We start from the raw sequence: 21174 nt of genomic DNA on the forward strand, positions 1-21174 counted from the left end.
TGAGGTAGGTTCCCTCTATGCCCACTTTCTGGAGAGCTTTTATGATAAATGGGGGTTGAATTTTGTCAAAAGCTTTTTCTGCATCTATTGAGATGATCATATGGTTCTTATTCTTCAGTTTGTTAATGTGGTGTATCACATTGATTGATTTGCATATATTGAAGAATTCTTGCATCCCTGGGATAAATCCCACTTGATCATAATGTATGATCCTTTTAATGTGTTGTTGGATTCTGTTTGCTAGTATTTTGTTGAGGATTTTTGCGTCTGTGTTCATCAGTGATATTGTGCTATCTTTGTCTGGTTTTGGTATCAGGGTGATAGTAGCCTCGTAGAATGAGCATGGGAGTGTTCCTTCCTCTGCAGTTTTTTGGAAGAGTTTCAGAAGGATAGGTGTTAACTCTTCTGTAAATGTTTGATAGAATTCACCTGTGAAGCCATCTGGTCCTGGGCTTTGTTTGATGGAAGTTTTTAAATCACTTCTTCAATTTTAGTACTTGTGATCTGTCTGTTCATATTTTCTATTTCTTCCTGGTTCATTCTTGGAAGGTTGTACCTTTCTAAAAATTTGTCCATACTTTCTAGGTTGTCCATTTTATTGGCGTAGAGTTGCTCATAGTAGTCTCTTGTGATCCTTTATATTTCTGTGGTGTCAGTTGTAACTTCTCTTTTTCATTTCTAATTTTATTGATTTGAGCCCCCTCCCTTTTTTTCTTGATGAGTCTGGCTAAAGGTTTATTCATTTGTTTATCTTTTCACAGAACCAGCTTTTAGTTTCATTGATATTTTCTGTTGTTTTCTTCATCTCTATTTCATTTATTTCTGCTCTGATCTTTATGATTTCTTTCCTTCTACTAACTTTGGGTTTTGTTTGTTCTTCTTTCTCTAGTTGCTTTAGGTGTAAGGTTAGGTTGTTTATTTGAGATTTTTCTTATTTCCTGAGGTAAGATTGTATTGCTATAAACTTCTCTCTTAGAACTGCTTTTGGCGTGTCCCATAGGTTTTGGATCATGGTGTTTTTGTTGTCATTTGTCTCTAGGTATTATTTGATTTCCTCTTTGATTTCTTCAGTGATCCATTGGTTGTTCAGTAACATATTGTTTAGCCTCCATGTGTTTTTTTTTTCCCTGTAATTTATTTCTAATCTCATAGTGTTGTGGTCAGAAAATATACTTGATATTATTTCAGTTTTCTTAGATTTACCAAGGCTTGATTGTGGCCCAAGATGTAATCTATCCTGGAGGATGTTCCATGTGCACTTGAGAAGAAAGTTTATTCTGCTACTTTTGGATGGAATGCCCTGTAAATATCAATTAAATCCGTCTGGTCTCATATGTCATTTAAGGCTTATATTTCCTTATTATTTTCTGTCTGGATAATCTGTCCATTGGTGTAAGTGAGGTGTTAAAGTCCCCCACTATTATTGTGTTACTGTCAATTTCCTCTTTTAGAGCTGTTAGCATTTGCCTTATGTATTGAGGTGCTCCTATGTTGGGTGCATATATATTTACAATTGTTATATCTTCTTGGATTGATCCCTTGATCATTGTGTAGTGTCCTTCCTTGTCTCTTGTAACAGTCTTTATTTTAAAGTCTATTTTGTCTGATAATGTGTATTTTTACTCCAGCTTTCTTTTGATTTCCAGTTGCACGGAATATCTTTTTCCATCCCCTCACTTTCAGTCTGTATGTGTCCCTAGGTCTGAAGTGGGTCTCTTGTAGACAGCATATATATGGGTCTTGTTTTTGTATCCATTCACCTAGTGTTTTTTGATTGGAGCATTTAATCCATTTACATTTAACGTGATTATCGATATGTATGTTCCTATTGCCATTTTCTTGTTTTGGATTTGTTTTTGTAGGTCTTTTTTCTTCCCATCCTCTTTTTTTCTCTTCTCTTGTGATTTGATGACTATCTTTAGTGTTGTGTTTGGTTGCTTTTTCTTTTTTGTGTGTGTATCTATTGTAGTTTTTTGGTTTGCATTTCCTGCCTAGAGAACTTCCTTTAGCATTTGTTGTAAAGCTGTTTGGTGGCACCGAATTCTCTTAGATTTTGCTTGTCTGTAAAGCTTTTTATTTCTCTGTCGAATCTGAATGAGAGCCCTCCTGGATAGAGTATTCTTGGTTGTAGGTTTTTCCCCTTTCATCACTTTAAATATATCGTGCCATTCCCTTCTGGCCTGCAGAGTTTCTGCTGAAAAATCAGCTGATAACCTTATGGGGATTCCCTTGTATGTTGTTTGTTGCTTTTCCCTTGTTGCTTTTAATATTTTTTCTTTGTATTTAATTTTTGTCAGTTTGATTAATATGTGTTTCGGCCTCCTCTTTGGTTGTATCCTGGATGGGACTCTCTGCACCTCCTGGTCTTGGGTGACTGTTTCCTTTCCCATGTTAGGGAAGTTTTTGGCTATAATCTTTTCAAATAGAAGAGATTTCTATTTGAAATCTATTTGAAATCTTCTCAGGCCCTTTCTCTTTCTCTTCTTCTTCTGGGATCCATCTAATGCAAATGTTGGTGTGTTTAATGTTGTCCCAGAGGTCTCTGAGACTGTTCTCATTTTTTTTTCTCTTTTTAATATTCATTTATTTATTTGGCTGTGCCAGGTCTTAGTTGTGGCATGCAGGATCTTCATTTCTGCGTGTAGGATCTTTAGTTGCGGCATGTGGGATCCTTAGTTGTGGCACGTGGGATTTTTTAGTTGTGTCATGTGGGATCTTTAGTTGTGGCATGTGGGATCTTTTTTTAAAAATTAATTAATTATTTATTTGGCTGTGTTGGGTCTTCATTGCTGCACGTGGGCTTTCTCTAGTTCCAGCGAGCGGGGGCTACTCTTCGTTGCGGTACGTGGGCTTCTTATTGTGGTGGCTTCTCTTGTTGCGGAGCATGGGCTCTAGGCGTGTGGGCTTCAGTAATTGTGGCACACAGGCTCAGTAGTTGTGGTTCATGGGCTCTAGAGCACAGGCTCAGTAGTTGTGCCACATGGGCTTAGTTGGTCCGTGGCATATGGGATCTTCCCGGACCAGGGCTTGAACCCATGTCCCCTGCATTGGCAGGTGGATTCTTAACCACTGTGCCACCAGGGAAGTCCTTCATGTGGGATCTTTAGTTGCGGCATTCAGGATCTTTAGTTGCAGCATGCGGTATCTTTTTTAGTTGCGGCATGTGAGATCTTTAGTTGCAGCATGTGAACTCTTAGTTGTGGCATGCATGCGGGATCTAGTTCCCTGACCAGGGATTGAACCGAGGCCCCTGCATTGGGAGCGTGGAGTCTTAACCACTGGACCATGAGGGAAGCCCCTGACTGTCCTGATTTCTTTTCATTCTTTCTTCTTTTCCATGGCAGTGATTTCCACCACTCTGTCTTCCAACTCACTTATCCGTTCTTCTGTCTCTGTTATTCTGCTATTGATTCCTTCTTGTGTATTTTTCACTTCAGTTATTGTGGTGTTTATCTCTGTTTTCTTTTTATTGTTGTTGTTCTTTAAATCTTCTCTTTGTTAAACATTTCTTGTATCTTCTCGGTCTGTGCCTCCATTCTTTTTCCAAGGTTTTGGATCATTTTTACTATCGTTATTTTGAATTATTTTTCAGGTAGATTGCCTGTCTCCTCATCATTTAGTTGTCCTTGTGGGTTTTCTATCTTGTTCCTTCATCTGCAACATATTTCTCTGTTGTCTCATTTTGTCTAACTTTCTGTGTTTGTGGTCTCCTTTCCACAGGCTGCAGGATCGCAGTTCCTCTTGCTTCTGGTGTCTGCCCCCTGGTGGGTGAGGTTGGTCCAGAGGCTTATGCAGGCTTCCTGGTGGGAGGGACTGGTGCCTGCCCTCTGGTGGGTGGAGCTGGGTCTTGTCCCTCTGGTGGGCAGGGCTGTGTCAAGGGTTGTGTTTTGAGGTGGCTGTGAGCTCCATAGGACTTTAGGCAGCCTGTCTGCTCATAGCTGGGGCTGTGTTCCTATGTGCTGGTTGTTTGACCTGAGGCATTCCAGCACTGGATCCTGCAGGCTGTTGGGTGGGGCTGGGTCTTGGTGCCAAAATGGGGACCTCTGGGAGAGCGCACGCTGATCAGTATTCCTTGGGGAATATTGATCCTTCCCCCCACAAGTGTCCTTGTCCCCCACAGTGATCTACAGCCAACCCCTGCCTCCCCAGGAGACCCTCCAAGATACCTAGGTAGGTCTAGCCCAGGTTCCTATGGAGGTACTGCTTTGTGTTGGGTCCCAGTGCACTCTTGTATGCGCCCTCCAAGAGTGTTTCCCCCAGCCCTGTGGAGCTCCTGCTCTCAAGCCCCGCTGGCCTTCAGGGCTGAGTGCTCTGGGGGTTCTTCCTCCCAATGCCAGACCCTCAGACTGTCTTGGAGGGCTATTTTTATGTACGCTTGTCCCTATATAGCCTGTGTGATTTTAATATATTTTAGTGCGAGGGCTGTTTTTAGTATGGATGTCTGCCACGTCTTTCCTCAGTGTATGCTGGCCGTTATCCCCTTGATAGGGGGTTTGGCTGGTGCTGTGGTGACCAGATCCTGCACTGGGTATTGAGCGGGGCCTCCCCTTTGGCCTGTGGTTGTCACCGCCCTGTCAGGGGTGGAGTCTGCTCCCTAGTTGTTGTTGAAGAGGCCCCCAGACCTGTTTCTTAGCCGTGTTTCTGATCTGCGGTGCAAGGTAGGCAGGATTGGAGCACTTCCACTGGGAGGGAAGCCACTGAGTATTCCTCCTCTGGAGATGTTCACCTGTGAGCATGCTCTGTTGTGTCACCTTTCACCTGTTGTGCGGGCTCGCAAATTACACTGTTGTTGGTACTGCTTTCAGCCCCACCTTAACCGTGGATATGCCGGCAGTTGGCCCTGGTGTCTCTCAGGTATTGTTTTCACCAGGCCACCAGCGTAGATCCAATGAAGTCATGTCCCAGGACTGCAGTAATCATGCATCTGACCCTCTGTGGGTGCTATGGGGGCAGCTCAGACTCTGGCCTGGCCCAACCCCTGTGTGTATGTGCCCACAAAGTCCACAGCTGCTAAAACTAGACCCATCTCAGCGGTGGGAGCACTCACTGTCTATTCGGATGTTCTGCAGGCTCTGAGTTTACAAAGCCGGTCACAGGGGTATAAATCTGTGCTTCACACAGCCGCAAGGAGATATTTCAGCTCTTCTTCCTTAGTTGCATGGCCCCTGGGGCTCAGCTGTGACTTCAGCCCCACCTCTGCATGTGGGTCACCCACCAGTGTCTGCTCCTGAGGCTGCCCCGGAGCACAGGTGCCCGCCCAGGCGGGAGGGGGCAGAGGCTGCGAGTGACCAGGACACACGGGCCTACTGTAGCGGGAGCCCCTCCTAATAGCTACTGTTTGTGTGACTGTGATTGCTCTTGCTCTGTGTTCCCTCCCAAGACAGGAGCCCAGATTTCCTGGGTGCTCTGCTCTGAGTGGCCCTTCCTTGAGAAAGGGTCCAGTTGGGGGTGATGGACACACAGGTGTGTGGCCAGAAGCCTCATTCCCTGCTCTTGCTGGGACAGGAGAGGAGGACCCCATGTGCAAGAGCAGAAGGGACCACAGAGTGGGGAGGGGTGGCCAGCAGAGATGCCAAGCAGAGGTCTTAACGGGTAGTCCTGCCATCATCCCCATTTGACAGCTGAGGAAATCGAGGTTGGTTAGACTCGTCTAGGAACAAGGAGCTGGCCTGTTGCAGGGCTGGGATTCGAACCCAAGGGGGCTCTAAATTACTGTCCAGGAAGACCCACTTGGGGAACCTGTCTCCTCCCACTTGGCACTGAGCCTGGAGACCCTCCTCAAGGTGCTCATGGCCTGGCAGGGGTGGGCTCTGCTAGGGACTGGGTGGGAAAGGAAGGGCCTCTGGGTGGGGGGGGGTCCCCAGGATCCACAGGGCTCAGTGTACAGAGGAGCAGGGAGAGACGTGGTCAGAGAGACCTGGCCCCAGGCAGAGTCCCAGGGTAGGGGAGAGGCTGGGGTGGTCCTGCACAGCCCCTGGGGGCTCTGCCCATGCCCCAAGGGGGTTTTGGGCCTCTGCCTCAAAGCCCACCCTCACATTATGACCCGCTAGATGGTGGCCATGCTTCTGTCTGCAGACCCAGCCCTGGGGCTGCAGCCTCTTTATTATGCCTTTATAAAAAGAGCTGATTTCAAAACTCAGCTTCTTTGCACTAAAAAACAAAGTTATTTAGAAGATGACAAAATAGATGCGCCATTTAGAAAAGTTACCAAATAGATGACAAATGTGTAGAACGGAAAGCGAAAGTCTCCTCCCTCCCCTGCTCCCTTGCAGTAAAGTCTGTAATGAGTGTGGCCACGGGTGGCCAGATGTTTTCTGTGCCTTTATTTACATGTCATGTACACGTCTGTTTATGTCATTTAAAAGTGACTGGTGCGGGATCTTGTGCAGCTGGAGAGTCCAGGGGCGGGGTCCTCGGCCCAGCTGCTGTTGGAGGGGTCACTGCCCCAAGCTGAAGGGATGGGCCTCACGTGGCTGCCCCTTCCTTCCCGTGGCCTCCCGGGCGGTGCACGGGCACGGTGTAGGCGGGACGCAGTCTCTGCAGGACCGAGACCCCCCACGGGTGGGGAGCCCTGGGGGAGGAGCAGCGTGATGAGGGACGTGCCGCCAGTGGCTGTGCAGGACACGTGGACTGAGGCCCCACCCCCGGGGTAGGTGACTGCACCCTGAGCGCACGCCCCTCCCCTGTCGAGGGGGACAGTGAGTGCCGTCTGAGGCTCCCTAGGGAGCTGTGGGCCGGTGCCAGTGTAGAGCTCGGCCCCCTGGCTTCTTGCGAGGCTCACCTGTCCCCCCACGGGCAGCAGAGCTGGGGGGCTGAGTCCCCAGGCTGGCTCCCCACTGGCTAGCCCTGGGGCAGGTGTCCCTGCAGGCGGCCTTGCCCTGTGGAGGATCTGGTAGGGGCTCTGTGAGTTAGTGGGGTGTCAGTGTGCTCCCCCCGTAGCACCTTCTGACCAGAGCAGCCCGCTGTCTCCACGGGGGGAGAGGCCAGAGGCTCCGAAAATGCCATTTCTTATAACCAAGAAGCTTGGGGTCAGGATGTCCAACTGGCCAAGGTCACCACTCTCGGGTCACCTTTTGAACCCAGAACTGTGTGATCTCAGGAAAGTCGCCCCGTAGCGCATGGCCCTCAGCTGAAGTGCTGGGGGTCGGGTCCCCTCGGGTCCCAGTGACGGCACAGCAGAGCAGCTGCCAGTGCTGAGGCGCCCAGGGAGCCCACCTTCCTTATTTCCTCCCACAAAAGGCTACTGAGCACGGCCATGGGGCGGGTTACAGCCAGACAGGAAGATGTGAAGGCAGGTGATCAGCCACTTCTGGCCTCGTGGGTCAGCAGTCTAGCGATGAACCCAGGGGGGCTTCCTAGGGGTGGTGACACCCGGGCTGGACTTGGAAATCCTAGGATTTCCTCGGTTGAGTTCCTTCTTGCTGAGTCTGTTTCACTATGTGAAAAATGAAGGGTTTGCTCAAGTCAGTGGTTCTTTGACTTAAGCGGCAAAGAGGACCCACCCCAGGGTTCTGACCCAGTGGGGCCTGAGACTGTGCATTCTAACGTGGGTTGAGGGGAGTGTTCTGAGAGTCTGAACCCAACCTGACGCGAGGGCAGCACGGAGCCTGGGGGCCACAGATGTCGCAATCCAGGCCTGTCCCCGGGGACTTCCCTTGAGCGCTTGCTCTCCTTGCAAAGGATTTTCTGAGAATCCAAAGGCGACCTCCAGGCGTTTGGCAGAGAAGCCAGCGTCGTTTGGGCCGGGCCCCTTTTGCCCTGGTGTGAGGCTCAGTTGATGTGCTGGGGTGGGAGTTGGCTCTCCTTGTAAAGCCCTTGGAGGGGCCCCTCATGGCAGTAAAATACTCATGGCTGCTGTTCGCTCCGCCCAGTGGGGAGACTGAGGCCAGAAGGGCTCAGAGGCCAACCCTGGTCCGGGCAAGAGAGCAGGCCAGGGCTGGTTGGAGGCGTCATCCCCGGCAAGCTCAGCACTGGGGGCTCTTTCTGCCCCCTGAGGCGTGGGGAGCAGCCCCGGCCCGGAGAGGGAGGCCAGCGCGGCGGCCTGGGGAGCTAGGGGTGGGGCAGCGGCAACTGCCTGCCAGTGACCAGAGAGGGTGACACCTGGCCACGGTCCCCACCAAGGCAGGAAGGGCCAGCTCCTCCTCCCAGACTTCAGCCTCCCGTCTCTCCAAGGGTGGGACTAGCCCAGCAGGCGGGGCAGGCCACCCCTGGCCAGCAGGAGGGGGAGTGTGCCCGCGGCACTAGCTTCCGAGGCCTCGGGCTCGCAGGCGTGCGTCACGCTGATGCCACAGAGCCCCCTCCAGACACGGCCAGCTGCCCCGGGCAGTGAGGAAACTGAGGCCCAGAGGGCTGCAGACTCTCCCGGGCCTCGTGAGAGCCTGCAGCAAAGCCCGGCTGGGGTTTAGTGGGGACCCTCAGCCCCCATCACACTGAGCCCCCAGACTGCTGCCCAGCATCTGCGTCTAATAGGCATTTCAAATCCACGTGTCCAAAAGCACGTTCCAGGTCTTTCCCCAAACCCCACCCTCAAAGCCCTTCCCCATGCTGCTCAGTCGCTCAGGCGGAAGACCGTTCTCCACAGCGTCCAGAGTTGACCCTGCTCCCCTCCTCCTCTGCCATCACCTGACCTGAGCAGTGTCTCCCAGGGTTTTGTCATGGCAGAAGCCACTGATTGGTTTTCAGATCTCTCCCTTGCTGGGTCTCCACACGGCGGCCACGGTGACCTTCACCCTGAGTCATGTCACTCCTTTGTGCGGAGCCCCGACGCCTCCTGTCTCACATGTTGCACCCTGGGCCCCCAGGTGTGTATGGTCTGGCCAGACCACTCCCCTGCTGATCACCTTCCCCTACACTGGCCTCAGGACCTTGGCACCTGCTGTCCTTTTTGCCTAGAACCTCCGTCTTTTATCCCAGGAAGCTGCACAGCTAACACCATCAGTCTGTCTCAGGGCCCCCTCCCCGAGGCCGCCTTGATCACCCCCCACACACTCAGTGTTCTCCTCCTGGTGCTGTTTTTCTCCATAGTTTCTCTTTTCCCACTGGGATGGAACCCCAGGAGGCAGGGCCTTCTGTGTCCAGATGCCTGGAATGAGGCCTGGTATGCACAGAGCAGGTGGTGAAGAAACATTTATCACACACATTGATCAGCGGCTTCGGGGCCACTGAGGAGCCTGCCCGCCTGCCTGTGCTGACATCTAATGACCCTCCTCCCGGCCCTGCCGGGGCTCAGGCTCTGCACCTGCACGCAGGCTGCAGGCGGCCTGGGAGGAGGGCCTGGCAGAGGTGCCTTTGATGCCTCACGGCCTCATTCTTTTCTCCCAGGAAACTATGCCCCAGACGTCCGTGGTCTTCTCCAGCATCCTCGGGCCCAGCTGTAGTGGACAGGTGCAGCCCGGCATGGGGGAGCGAGGAGGTGGGGCCGGCAGCTCCGGGGACCTCATCTTCCAAGACGGACGTCTCATCTCCGGGTCCCTGGAGGCCTTGATGGAGCACTTGGTCCCCACAGTGGACTATTACCCCGACGTGAGTGCCCGGTGGCCGGCGGGGTCGACCTGGGCTCCCGGGGAGGCTGCTGCTGGGATGGAGAGGGAGGTCCCCCATCAGTCAGAGCTGGACGGAGCAGCAGGGAGCCCCGGCCCTACCTCCGGTGCTTTCCTGCTCCCTCCCACCCTGGACCCCAGCCTAGGAGCGGGGAACCGGCAGCGACTTCCCTGCTGTCTCCAGGCAGGTAGGAGATGGTCCTGGAGGGGCAAGAGGGGTCTAAGGGGCAAGGCCAGTGCTTCAGGGTCCTGTGAGGGTCCACCTATCAGTGTCCCATCTCTGAGCTGGGCAGGTTGTTTTGTGCATGAACCGCAGTGGCTCAGAATGAAGAGGGTCGGCCCCTCCTGGGCACATGCGTGTGCGGGCAGGACCGGCCTTTGCCAACCTGAATCCTCCCTCTTCACCTCAAGGTGACATTGGCGCGTTCTCGGAAGAGCGAGAAAGAGTTCCCTTGTCACGTGTGGCTTCCCTTCCGCCTCCAGTAGATGACGTCTCGTAGTGGCAGTGGGGTTGTTACCTGCTCCCTTTCGAGAGCCAGGCTGGCCCTCTGGGTGCCCCCTCCCTCCTGGGAGCAGGGCCCTGCGCATGGCCTCCGGGCGACGGACGGGGCTGCGAGGGAGGGTGGGGAGGAATTGCCCCCTCTGCCCTCCAGCTGGGTTTCCGGGGCTCCTGGCTCCCCACGACATGTCAGGCCTCCTCCCTCCCTCCTGGGGCTCTGTCCACTCCTCTGTCTGTCCTTCCGTCCACCCCGGAAATCCTCTCAGGGCCTGGCTGGGGCTGGTGGTGCCGATGTGGCGGCCGAGGGCCAGGCGGCAGAGCCGGGGAGAGGGGACCCCGGGCCCTGAAGACGCCCGGAGCAGGGCTGCGGCCCCCCAGGGGCTGGGACCTCCAACCCCAGTGCTGGTCTGTGCGACAGTGGCCTTGCGTGGCGGGGGGAGGAGCCTCCCCTCTTTCAGGCCTGGCCCCGGGGAGCCTCCTCAGCCAGCTCACCCAGTGTTGTCCCCAGAGTACTGTGCCCTGGGGTCCCAGCCTGCTTCCCAGGAGAGAGCCAGGGGGCGGCGGAGGTCGAACGGGGGTCCAGCTAGGCATCAGCCCGGCTGCCGAGCACCCGGGCTCCCCGCCGTTCCCTCGCGGCCCGTGCCCTGCGGACGTGGGCGGCTGGGGACACGGCGCTCCGTCTGTCTCCCTGCTCCTCCCCGGAGACGCGCAGCTCCTGCCTCGGGCTCTTCTCTGCCCCGGCTGAGAGCTCCGAGGTGTAACAGCTGCGGCCTTCCTTCAGGCTCTGAGCCTTCTCCTCAGGAGGGGCCCCTGCAGGTCCCACCACTGACGGGCCGGGCCGCTGGAGCACCCGTGCTGCACAGCCCAGGCACACCCTGCTGCTCCCGGGAGAGCCTCCCCAGCGGCCTCTGAGGGCTGCAGCGGGGCGGGGAGGGCCTGAGGGCCGAGTCCCGATCCGGGAGGCTGCGTTAGGCTGCAGCACGGAAGACCTGCTCCTTTGGGCCTGGAGTGGAGGCCGAGGGTCCTGGGCCCCCGCCTGCAGCAGCCGTGTGGGAGTAGATCACTGTCTGAGTCAAGTCCCCGGGAGACCCCAAGCAGCCTCCCCACCCCCAAGTCCGCCCTGTCTGCAGGCAGGGGCCTGGCAAACCCCACGTCAGGCAGAAGCTTCCAAGAGCCCTGGGCTCTGCTCCCTGCCGCCTTTCAGCCCGGACCAGGCGCACCCCTCAGCCTGCACCACGACCCGGTGATGAGGACATGCGGCCTTGGGACTGGGGGGCCCTGGTGTGGCAGGTGGGGACGGGGCCTACAGCTGGCTAGTGACCGCACAGCGGCTTGCAGCAGCTCCCGATGTGGGATCCTGGGGCCAAGGAGGCCCCCCCCCCCCGCCCCCCAGCCAGGCCCTGCCCCACTGAGCCGTGAGGATCTGGCACAGAGCAGGCTGGGCGCCTGGCCCGGGGAGCACTGTGGGCCGGGCCACAGGCCCACACAGGCCCGGAGATGCCGCCGACATCCAGGTCCGCATTTAGCTCCCGGCGTGGGGTAGGGGAGCATCCCAGCAGAGAAAGACCACTGGAGCCGAGCTTGTCAGGGACACCTCTGAGAGCTGCTGCGAAGTGGGGTTTGATCTGTGCCTTGCACGGTGGGCAGGGTTTGGGAGCAGCGGGAGAGGAGGAAGGGCATTCGAGGTGAGGTAAACCACGCAGAAGGTGATGCTGGGCCCGGGACGCGGGAGCCAGGTGCAGGAGGAGGCCGCGGCTATACCTGGGGGCCACGCCGGGCCGACTCACTCTTCGCCCTCTGTCTCTTTCCTTCAGAGGACGTACATCTTCACGTTTCTCTTGAGCTCCCGGGTCTTCGTCCCCCCTCATGACCTGCTGGCCCGCGTGGGGCAGATCTGCCTGGAGCAGAGGCAGCAGCTGGAGGCCGGATCTGATAAGGTAAAGGCGAGTCCCCCGGGCTGCCGCCATCTCCGTGCCCCTGGCTTCCCCGCTCGCTCACGCTTGGGAGAGAATCCTGCTCAGGACGGGGCCTGGCTCAGCCCGGCCCGGGCCCCTCACTGCTGGGGGCAGGTCTGCTTGCCCGGCCTCCTGACGTCCCGGGAGCAGGCCTCCCGGGGGTCTGCAGGGGCGCCCACCTCCCAGGGCGCTGGATGGAACTGCCGCTGGCAGGTGCTCACACCCCTTCCCGGGGAAGGGCCACAGCAGACAGCCCTGCCGGCTCTCCTGCTCAGGGCCAGACACCCCGGAAGGGAGGGTCCGGCTCCAGCTGGTGGAGAAGCAGCCTGGGTCGCTGCTCCCTCCAAGGGGGGTGGCGGGCAGCACCCTCAGGCTAGAGTTTTCGGAGACTCAAATAGGGCTGTTTTTCACTGTCATGTCTTCTGATTGAGTCAGGCGTTGGGCAGTCAGGATGGGTAAGAAACCACAGCTCATCCCTGGGGCCCTGGGGCAGGCCCGGGGTCTGGTGCGGAAGCAGGGGTGGTGGGCGTACTGTCAAGGCGCTGGCAGGGCCTGTTCCTGATGACCTTCCCCTCACCAGGCCGGGCCTCCTGCCTCTGGAGGTTTGCAGCAAAGGCCTGTGACATCTGTGCCCTCTTCAGTCTCCTCTCCAGAGGGGCCCGTCCCCGGGTGCGCTGGGCGGGGACCGAGACAGGCACCCATTGCAGCCCGGGGATCAGGAAAGGCTCCTGAAGGCGTGGGTGGGGAAATGCCAGAACAGGGTGAGTGGGAGATGAAATTCTAGGCTAAAGGTCAGCAGGGGGACAGTAGAAGCCTGAGAGGAGCCTGGGGTGAGCCCGCCCGCCTTCGTCTGTGATGACAGGCAGGGCGGGGCCTCTGAGGAGGGAATGCAGGGCTGTAGTTCCTGCTGAGTGCGGGGTGCAGCGGGCACCCGGGGGAGTGTCAGCTGGGTGGAGGCAGCGGAGCAGAGGTGGGTGGAGGGGGGCAGGTAGGTGTAGGTGTGGGGAGTTGGGTCATGAAGGAGCTGGGCCCTGAGGGCAGTCAGGGCCGGAACGGGCGGCCAGGCGGGCACGGGGATCTGGTCAGGGCCAGGCAGGAGCCAAGGCGGGCATAGGAATGGTTTAGCGTACGTGAGCCAGCGCGGGGCTGGGCGTAGAGGACTGGCCGGGAGAGCACGGCCGGACATCCCGCACCCCCTCCTTGGGCTGCGTGTGCGTGTGGACCTGGGCCAGTGGGAACTGGGGAGAGGATCCCTGCTGTGTCTGCGGCCCTTCCCAGCACTGGCCAACCTGCTTTTTACTGAGAGAAGGTGGCTAGGGTCTCTTGCTTAACGTTAATGATTTTGCTTGGTTTTCATCGTGTCCTTTTTTATGGGTAACTTCTGATTCCAGCAAATGAAACTAATTTTCTGTGTCATGGCAGCGATAGGACAGGTTCTTTGAAAATGAATTTAAGTGAAAGAGAGCTGGTTTAAGAGGAATGTGAAGCAAAGCAGGAATGACGAAACCGCAGGTGGACAGGGCGGAGGACGCGCCTACCCAGCAGCCCGCACCCCAGCGTCGGGGCACAGGACACAGGTCCTGTGCGGGAATGGGTCGGAGGGTGTGGCAGAACTGGGGGTGCTTGTACCGCTTGTCATCTTGCCGCCCACTCTGGAGGGTCAGACCTTGCTTTATCCCCCGCCCCCACCAGGCCAGGCTGAAGTCCTTCTCAGCCAAGATCGTGCAGCTACTGAAGGAGTGGACAGAGGCCTTCCCCTACGACTTCCAGGACGAGAAGGCCATGGCCGAACTGAAAGCCATCACCCACCGGGTCACCCAGTGTGATGAGGTGAGGTCCTCCTCGGACCCTGGCAGAGTTCCTTGTCTGAGGGAGGGGTGGGTCTTCAGGGACAGCTCTGTATGTGGTCCCCTTTGCTGTCACTCTCCCAAGAGGACTGCTGGGTGGCTCCATTTGCCCCTCAACCCCGTGAGGGCCGCTCAGCTGGCCAGCAACAGGCCAGACTCGCCCTCGGCATCCTGCGCACGCGGGAGACCCTGTGGCCCGAGCGGGGTGATCCCAGGCCCCACCTGCTCCCGCTCGTTGGGTGGGTGGAGTGGGGGGCCTAGCGAGAGGCCTTGTCCGCCTTTCCCGGCTCCCAGCTCCCGCTTGGTCTGCAGCGTTGAGACGGGCCCTCCAGAGAGGTTGGTCCTGCTGCCAGCCCCCATCGCGGGAGCCTGGGCTGCGTTTGCTCAGCAACTTCCGCCTTCCTGAGGGCTCAAAGCCCGGGGAGAGCGGGGCAGGGCCAGGGCTGCCCCCACCCAGGGAAGGAAGGCTCCTAGTCCTGGAGGAAGCCCTTCCGGAGTCCCTCGTCCCTACCGTGGGCCCCTCCTACGGTGGAAAGGCCACGGGAAGTAGCTCAGCCGGCCGTCACCCGGAAAGCCATGCTTTTCAGACCCAGAAGCCTAGCCCTGGCCTTCAGCTCCCTTCTCCTCAGGACGGCTGTGGAGTCACCCTCCCCTGCAGCGCTCGGCGGAGCCCACACTGTGCCCCACTCTGCTGTCAGAGGCCCAAGTGCTCATGGCAGGCCTGGGTAGGGGACGTGGGCTCAAAGTTAGACACACCCCTGGAGATGAGATGGGTTCCTCCGGCGTGGTGTGGGTCCTGCTGCCAGCCCAGGCCAGCACCTTCTCCGCCCCCGCCCCTCCCAGGAGAACGGCACGGTGAAGAAGGCCATCGCCCAAATGACGCAGAGCCTGCTGCTGTCCCTGGCCGCCCGGAGCCAGCTTCAGGAGCTGCGTGAGAAGCTCCGCTCACCGGCCATGGACAAAGGGCCCATCCTCAAGGCCAAGCCGCCAGCCGCGCAGAAGGACATCCTGGGCGTGTGCTGTGACCCCCTGGTGTTGGCCCAGCAGCTGACTCACATCGAGCTGGTCAGTGCTGCAGTGCACCCTTCCCAGGACGGGGCTGGGGCGTGTTCACTGACGCTCATGCCGGCACCTTCCCAACATGGCACCACAGGGCCTTCCCCTGCCGGCCGGACCGGGCTGTCAGGGGAAGCCCGCTTGGCAGCCCCAAGCACTGCCTCTGGCGGCTGTGTGTCCACCTGAGCAGAGGGTTTCTTGGTACCTGGGTCCCCAGGATCACGGCAGCCCCATGTTAACGGGAGGGGCTGGGGCGATGGGGACTGCAGTGGCCTCAGGATGGAGGAGCGGGAAGAGCTCGGGAAGAGGTGAAGGGTTTCGAGGGGGACAGCTCTCCCCACCCTATCCCCTCATCCTGCCTGTGCCCGGGCTGGGCACGTGCCCTGCACATAGCAGCCGCTGCTGAGGCTCTCGCCTCCCAGACCCTGGGGTACAGCTGGGGGGCCTGCCCACTGTCTGGGTGCTCTGATCGAGGAGGGGCCGTGGCTGAGGGGCACGCCTGCAGGCAGGTCGTGACTGCTGCTCTCGACACGCCCTCCACGCTGCGTGTGCGGCCTGCCTGAGGTTGGCAGGCTTGTCACTCCTGCTGGGCTGTCTCCCCGTTCCACCCAGGAGAGGGTCAGCAGCATCCACCCTGAGGACCTGATGCAGATCATCAGCCACATGGACTCTCGGGACAAGCACAGGGTGAGGGGCTGCGGCGTGCTCCGCGGTGGCCGGGGAGGGTGCGGGGCCTCGCCCGGACGCCTGCGCGCCTCCGGAGTGCCGGGCCCCGCGACCTGCTGCACGTGGGTCTGGCCTCCGGCGCCCGGCGGACGGCCACGCGGGGCGCTGCGTGCTGCCGGGGGGCCCTGGAGGGCCGGGTGGGGGCGTCCTGGGGGACCCGGGCGGGCCCGGCGGGCCAGTCCAGCAGCCGCCCCCCTCCTCCTCTGGCCACAGCTCCTTGGTTCTGAGGGTGGGGCTGGGGCGGCAGCCACGGGCAGGGTCCTCGGGCTCCCTGTGACCTGCTGTGTCCCCACAGTGCCGAGGGGACCTGATGAAGACCTACAGCCTGGAGGCCTACGACAACTGGTTCAACCGCCTCAGCATGCTGGTGGCCACCGAGGTGTGCCGGGTAAGTGCCGCGCGGCGCACACAGCAGCAGGGCCGGCCCCGTCTCCTCCCGACCCCACCGTGCCCCCTGGGGCTCTGACCCCTGTACCCCGCAGGGGACGGAACTTTGCAAGTGGAGACAGGAAGCTTTTATTGCCAGGGCCTTGGAAGCGCCAACCCCCAACAGTGATGCCTTAAATTACAACAGAGACCCATCTGGGGAGGCATCCTTGTGCCCAGCATGACCTGCCAGCTCATCTGGGTCTCCCTTGGTCCTCTCAGCCTGCCCTCCCGCCCCTCTGCCCAGCATCGAAAATGCCACGGCTGCATTTCCTGCCTCTGCAGCCTGTGAGAATCCCTCCACCCCAGGCCTGACAGCTCTGAGGGCCCAGGGCAGCTCCCGTCCAGGCCGCCCTTCGGGGGCTGGTGCCGGAGGGGATGACCCCCGGTGGGGCCCGCGCTGAGCAGTCTGGCCGCCCTCCAGGTGGTGAAGAAGAAGCATCGGACTCGCATGCTGGAGTTCTTCATCGACGTGGCCCGAGAGTGCTTCAACATCGGGAACTTCAACTCCATGATGGCCATCATCTGTGAGTGTGCGGGCCCCAGGGGCTCCCCCTCCAGCACGGTGTGGCCCATCTCCCCTCGCCCTGACCCTAGCTGTCGCCCCCTGCAGCTGGCATGAACCTCAGTCCTGTGGCGAGGCTGAAGAAAACCTGGTCCAAAGTCAAGACGGCCAAGTTCGACGTCTTAGAGGTAGGCACCCTGTCTTGTCCCGAGTCGGCCTGAGGAGGGCTGGGCCTCCCATCACGCTCTGGCCCCTTGCTGAGGGCCTGCTGCCCCAAGCGCCGTCTGATGTTGGGCGTGTCCGCTGACCTGGCCGCGGCGCCCCCAGAAGGCAGGTAGCCCATGCTCTCCTCGGCCCTTGGGACTTGAGTCAGAACCGGCATCGCCTAAAGCAAAGCTCGGGGGAAAGATCAGCAAGGAGTTTGTCGGCAAAAGCAGGCCGACAGCCCCAGGTTGGGCAATGCCGACCAAGCAGCGACTGGCCTTTTCCTCGTTCGACTTCCATGGTCCCGGACCGTCTGGGGAGCCCAGGGGCTGACCGGCGAGTCTACAGCCTTGAGATGTATTTGATCAGAGAATCCAGTTTTTGCAAGTGTGTGTCTTGTGGAGCTGGTCAGGTTTGGGAGGTGTCCGCGAAAGCACAAGGGCAAAGGAAGGTTTTGAAGGAAGGAGGTGAGACCCAGACTTCGCAGGGCAGGGAGGAGGTGTGTGTGAGCTTCAAGATTTCTCTACAGCTTTCCCCGTGACGCCTGGACCCGAACCCAGAAAGCCCCAGCCCAGTGCTCAAGACACGTGCCCCTGGGCTTCCTTCCCCTGTGCTCACTCCTGGAGAGGAGGCCTCTTCTGGTGACGGTACAGGGCCACCCAGAGCTGTTTCCTGCAAAGGGGCCTCCTGAGCAGCCCTGAGGGGTGCAGGGGGAGCAGTGCCCACCACATCCTCCCGTCTGCCCACAGCACCACATGGACCCATCCAGCAACTTCTGCAACTACCGCACAGCCCTGCAGGGGGCCACACAGAGATCCCAGATGGCCAACAGCAGCCGGGAGAAGATCGTCATCCCTGTGTTCAATCTCTTCGTTAAGGACATCTACTTCCTGCACAAAATCCACACCAACCACCTGCCCAATGGACACATTAACTTCAAGGTCAGCTCAGCCCCCTTGTGGTCTGAGGGGAGGGGGCCAGGCTGTCCCAGCACAGGGTAGGGCAGACTTCCTGGCCTTGCTCTAGGACAGGCAGAATCCGTCTGTGCCATGAGAGCTGCCAGGCTGTGGCCCTGTGGCAGAAGGGCCTTTTAGGACTGAAGGCTCCAGGGTGGGTCATGGGTGCCCGGTGACCTCAAGGTGTGAGGGTGGCCCCAGTTCTGGGTGGATGATCTGGTGACAGGGCTAGGAGCCACAGGGCCCCAGAGTGAGATCATGGGGTGTTCTGGTTGGTGGTGCTGTGCTGGGTGTGGCTGGGACGCCTGCCTCAGCCTGGAGTTACAGATGAGGCGCTTCTTGGGGTTCCTGCACAGCGGAAGCACAGACCTGGCTGCAGCCCGATGGCTCAGGCAGAGGGCAGGACTGAATGGCCTTGGAGACACCGGCTGGCTCTGTTGTTGTACAGAGTGCTTCCATGGCTATGAAGTCAGCTTTGTAGGGCTACCGTCCAATCTCTCTGGGACCAGGGAAATATCAGCCGACCGAAGCCAGAGTCTAGGTCCCCTGCGCTAACCAGGGTTTTCAAGCTTAAGGTGACAAATGAACATCCAGTTGGTCTCTGCCCCTTCAGAAATTTTGGGACATCTCCAGACAGATCCATGAGTTCATGACATGGACACAGGTAGAGTGTCCCTTCGAGAAGGACAAGAAGATTCAGAGTTACCTGCTGACGGCTCCCATCTACAGCGAGGAAGGTGAGGTCCACCTCCGCACACTGTAGAAGTCACCCTGACTCGTGCAGGGTGCCCTCCCAGGGTTGTTATTCCCCTGCTACGCTGGGGAAGCTCAGCTTGCAGGGGTGAGTGCATGAGGGTGGGCCATGGGCGGATGGCAGGTGAAGGATAAGGACAAGAAGAGATCAGGCTCCCGAGGCCACTTGAGAGAGCCAGTACGTGGTCGGGCCAGCGCTGCAGAACCAGGAAACGTCTCAGAGTCCCCAGGCAGGTTGCCAGGAACCCCACGCAGCAGAGGCCTGTGGACCAGCCCTGGCCCGAAGTCGCTGCCCCCTTGGTTTAGGAGTTCTTGCCCGGGCCTCGCTCCGCCCTGGGAGGGAGAGTTTGAGAAGGGATAACCAGGGTGGGAGGCAGACTGACCGTGTGTGGACATGGCTTCGGCGGGGCTTCTCGTCTCTCAGCTCTCTTCATCGCCTCCTTCGAAAGTGAAGGTCCCGAGAACCACATGGAAAAGGACAGCTGGAAGACCCTCAGGTAGGAGAACTCCAGAAGCAGTCCGGTGAGCCCCCAAGACCAGCCCCACACCAGAGCCTACAAGGAAGGGAAAGGACGGGGTGGGGGGAGGCATGAGGGGGTCTGCCCTTTGGAAAGGCGGCCGAGGGCGCCTCTCTGCAGACCGGGGAGAGGAAGGCATCCCCGGTGCAGGCTGAGGACTTGGGGTTCGAACGTCCCTGACCCCTCCCTCAATGGGCGGCTCTAGGCAGCCGGGCCTTCCCCTAGTAGCACAAGCCTGCCCTCTGCTTGCTCAGGGGAAGGGCCTGCCGGCCGCCTGACCACTTCCTCGTTCCCTGCTCACCTTTAGGACCACTCTCCTTAACAGAGCCTGAAGGCACGGATGCAGCCTGCAGACGCTGGATTAAGCACACCTACGTACTGAGTTTTAATCTTGAGTGATATGGGTTGAGATGAGGCCTCACTGGTTGGGGTCCATTTTGTACATAACTTTTATGAAAAAAAAAAAAAGTAATTATTTCATGCATCAACCTTTGGCACTTAAAGCTTTTTGTTTATGACAGGGCAGGGCCCTGCTTTGGGGAGGGGTGGGGAAAGAGTATCATGGGAGATGGCATCCATGATAACATCTTATTCTAATGAAATGTAGATTTTTATTTTCTACTTTTGATTATTAACATCTTACAAAAACATATTTTAAAAAACCCAACCAAAACCAACGTGAGCCCTGCCTCCTTTCCAGCCAGTGTCTCTGATGTCGGGGTGAGTGCCTTAGAGGGTACTGGCGGGCCCGTTCTCGCCTGCAGCCAGTGCCGCTGGAGGCGCCGGGGAAGCTCTGCCCTCAAAGCGCAGGCCCACGAGGTTCTGGCAAGAAGGGCTCGGGTGGCCCGGAGGTCTCATTTGCGTACTTCCAGAAGTGAACCTTGAATATGGGCTTTCCAAAGTTTACATTTTCATTTTCCTTTATCAGGGATTTACGGGGGTTGGGGGGAGGGCAGGGGGACACCTGGCAGCATATTTTCTGTTGGAAGATGTCTGGCAAATTGTTCTTCACCTACATTTTAGGAAAAGAGAAAATCTAAAGTAACGTAAGGAGGGAGTCATGGAATTGTCCGTTTTCCAGGCTGTAACTTTGACACACTTAGCTGTAATGAAGCGAATACAAAGTACAATTAAGGATGGGGACGTATAAAGCCATCTTGAAACTCAAGTACAAAGTCAAAAGAAGCAACTTACAAATCAGTATCCTCCTTCCCTCTGGGTGGGGGAGTGGGCCCCCCTGATGGAATGTGAACCGTGGAAGGTTAGCCAGGCCAGTACCTGCTGGAGCCCACTCACATAAAGCTGCCCAACATTTGGAGGTATTTTCCACACCCGAACTCGAGGAGTACTCTCCATTTTCTGACTTCCCGGCCATGGGACAGTGACAGCCCTGCTCCCTCCAAGGCCAGAAATGGGCAATCCATGCTGACTCTTGTCTCCCGCATGGCGGGGCTGTCATTCCATCCAAGCAGATTTGGAACTACTCACCCTGTTTCTCTCCACATGGCTGGCTTCCACCGGAGCCTCCAGCTGGCAGGCCTGGGTAAGGACAGTTAGTTGCTAATTCCCAAAACTCCTAGGAGAGCCTGGAGATGTGAAGGCGAGGCCTCAGGGGGAGGTGGCTCCACGATCCGCTGCTGTCGTCGCCCTCAGCCCAGGGTGGAGCAAGGATATTTACACTGTATTGTCACAGTGTTTTTGCACTTTTCAGACGTTCTAGATAGTACATATTGTATATTGACAGTACATATTGCTTTGTTTATGTATTTGAGATAAAGAAAGGTTTAAAACTTGAGAATATATATTTGGAATACAATGTTAGAACCTTTTCTGTCCATGTGTTAAGGAGCTTTCACATCAGTGTGCGCTTCACTTGGTCATCAGTTCTAGTACCGACCTGACACAGTGCTACATTTGCTACTTTATTTTCCCAATTTGATACATACCCTATGATGTTTTGGTATTTCGAGATGAACTCTGAGTATAAAGCTGTACTTTATAATAATAAAGGATGTCAGCTGTTGGTGTGACTGGATGTACTTGCATCAATAAAAGAACATGTTGCTCCCCTCGTGTGCCGGTTCTCTGTGCGCGGCTCTGTGTTGGCATGTGTTGGCAGGAGGCATGGGGATGCCCGGGCCAGAGGGGAGGACGAGACTGCCAGGGCCACCACGGGCCTTTCAGAGATGA

General features: G+C 57.4%; 1 protein-coding gene across 9 annotated transcripts in view; it reads left to right on the plus strand.

Moving 5' to 3' along the window:
* Window positions 1-21053, plus strand: part of RASGEF1A (RasGEF domain family member 1A) — a 254860-nt gene extending 233807 nt beyond the window's left edge. For 8 of the 9 annotated variants that reach the window (XM_082407468.1, XM_082407470.1, XM_082407469.1 and 5 more), the window contains 12 exons: window positions 9322-9522; window positions 11853-11975; window positions 13686-13823; window positions 14684-14905; window positions 15509-15583; window positions 15918-16010; window positions 16473-16575; window positions 16662-16741; window positions 17507-17698; window positions 18327-18450; window positions 18891-18963; window positions 19292-21053. In XM_082407468.1, the coding sequence (XP_082263594.1) occupies window positions 9328-9522; window positions 11853-11975; window positions 13686-13823; window positions 14684-14905; window positions 15509-15583; window positions 15918-16010; window positions 16473-16575; window positions 16662-16741; window positions 17507-17698; window positions 18327-18450; window positions 18891-18963; window positions 19292-19316 (1443 nt within the window). In that variant the 5' untranslated portion in view covers window positions 9322-9327 and the 3' untranslated portion in view covers window positions 19317-21053. Of the gene's footprint in view, window positions 1-4144; window positions 4171-9321; window positions 9523-11852; window positions 11976-13685; window positions 13824-14683; window positions 14906-15508; window positions 15584-15917; window positions 16011-16472; window positions 16576-16661; window positions 16742-17506; window positions 17699-18326; window positions 18451-18890; window positions 18964-19291 lie in introns of those variants that run through there. The other variant, XM_082407475.1, reaches the window with a different exon arrangement.
* Window positions 21054-21174: the final 121 nt, after the last annotated feature.

The sequence above is a fragment of the Balaenoptera borealis genome (genome assembly GCF_965194805.1).
Source record: "Balaenoptera borealis genome assembly, chromosome: 10".
Taxonomy (NCBI): Eukaryota; Metazoa; Chordata; class Mammalia; order Artiodactyla; family Balaenopteridae; genus Balaenoptera; species Balaenoptera borealis.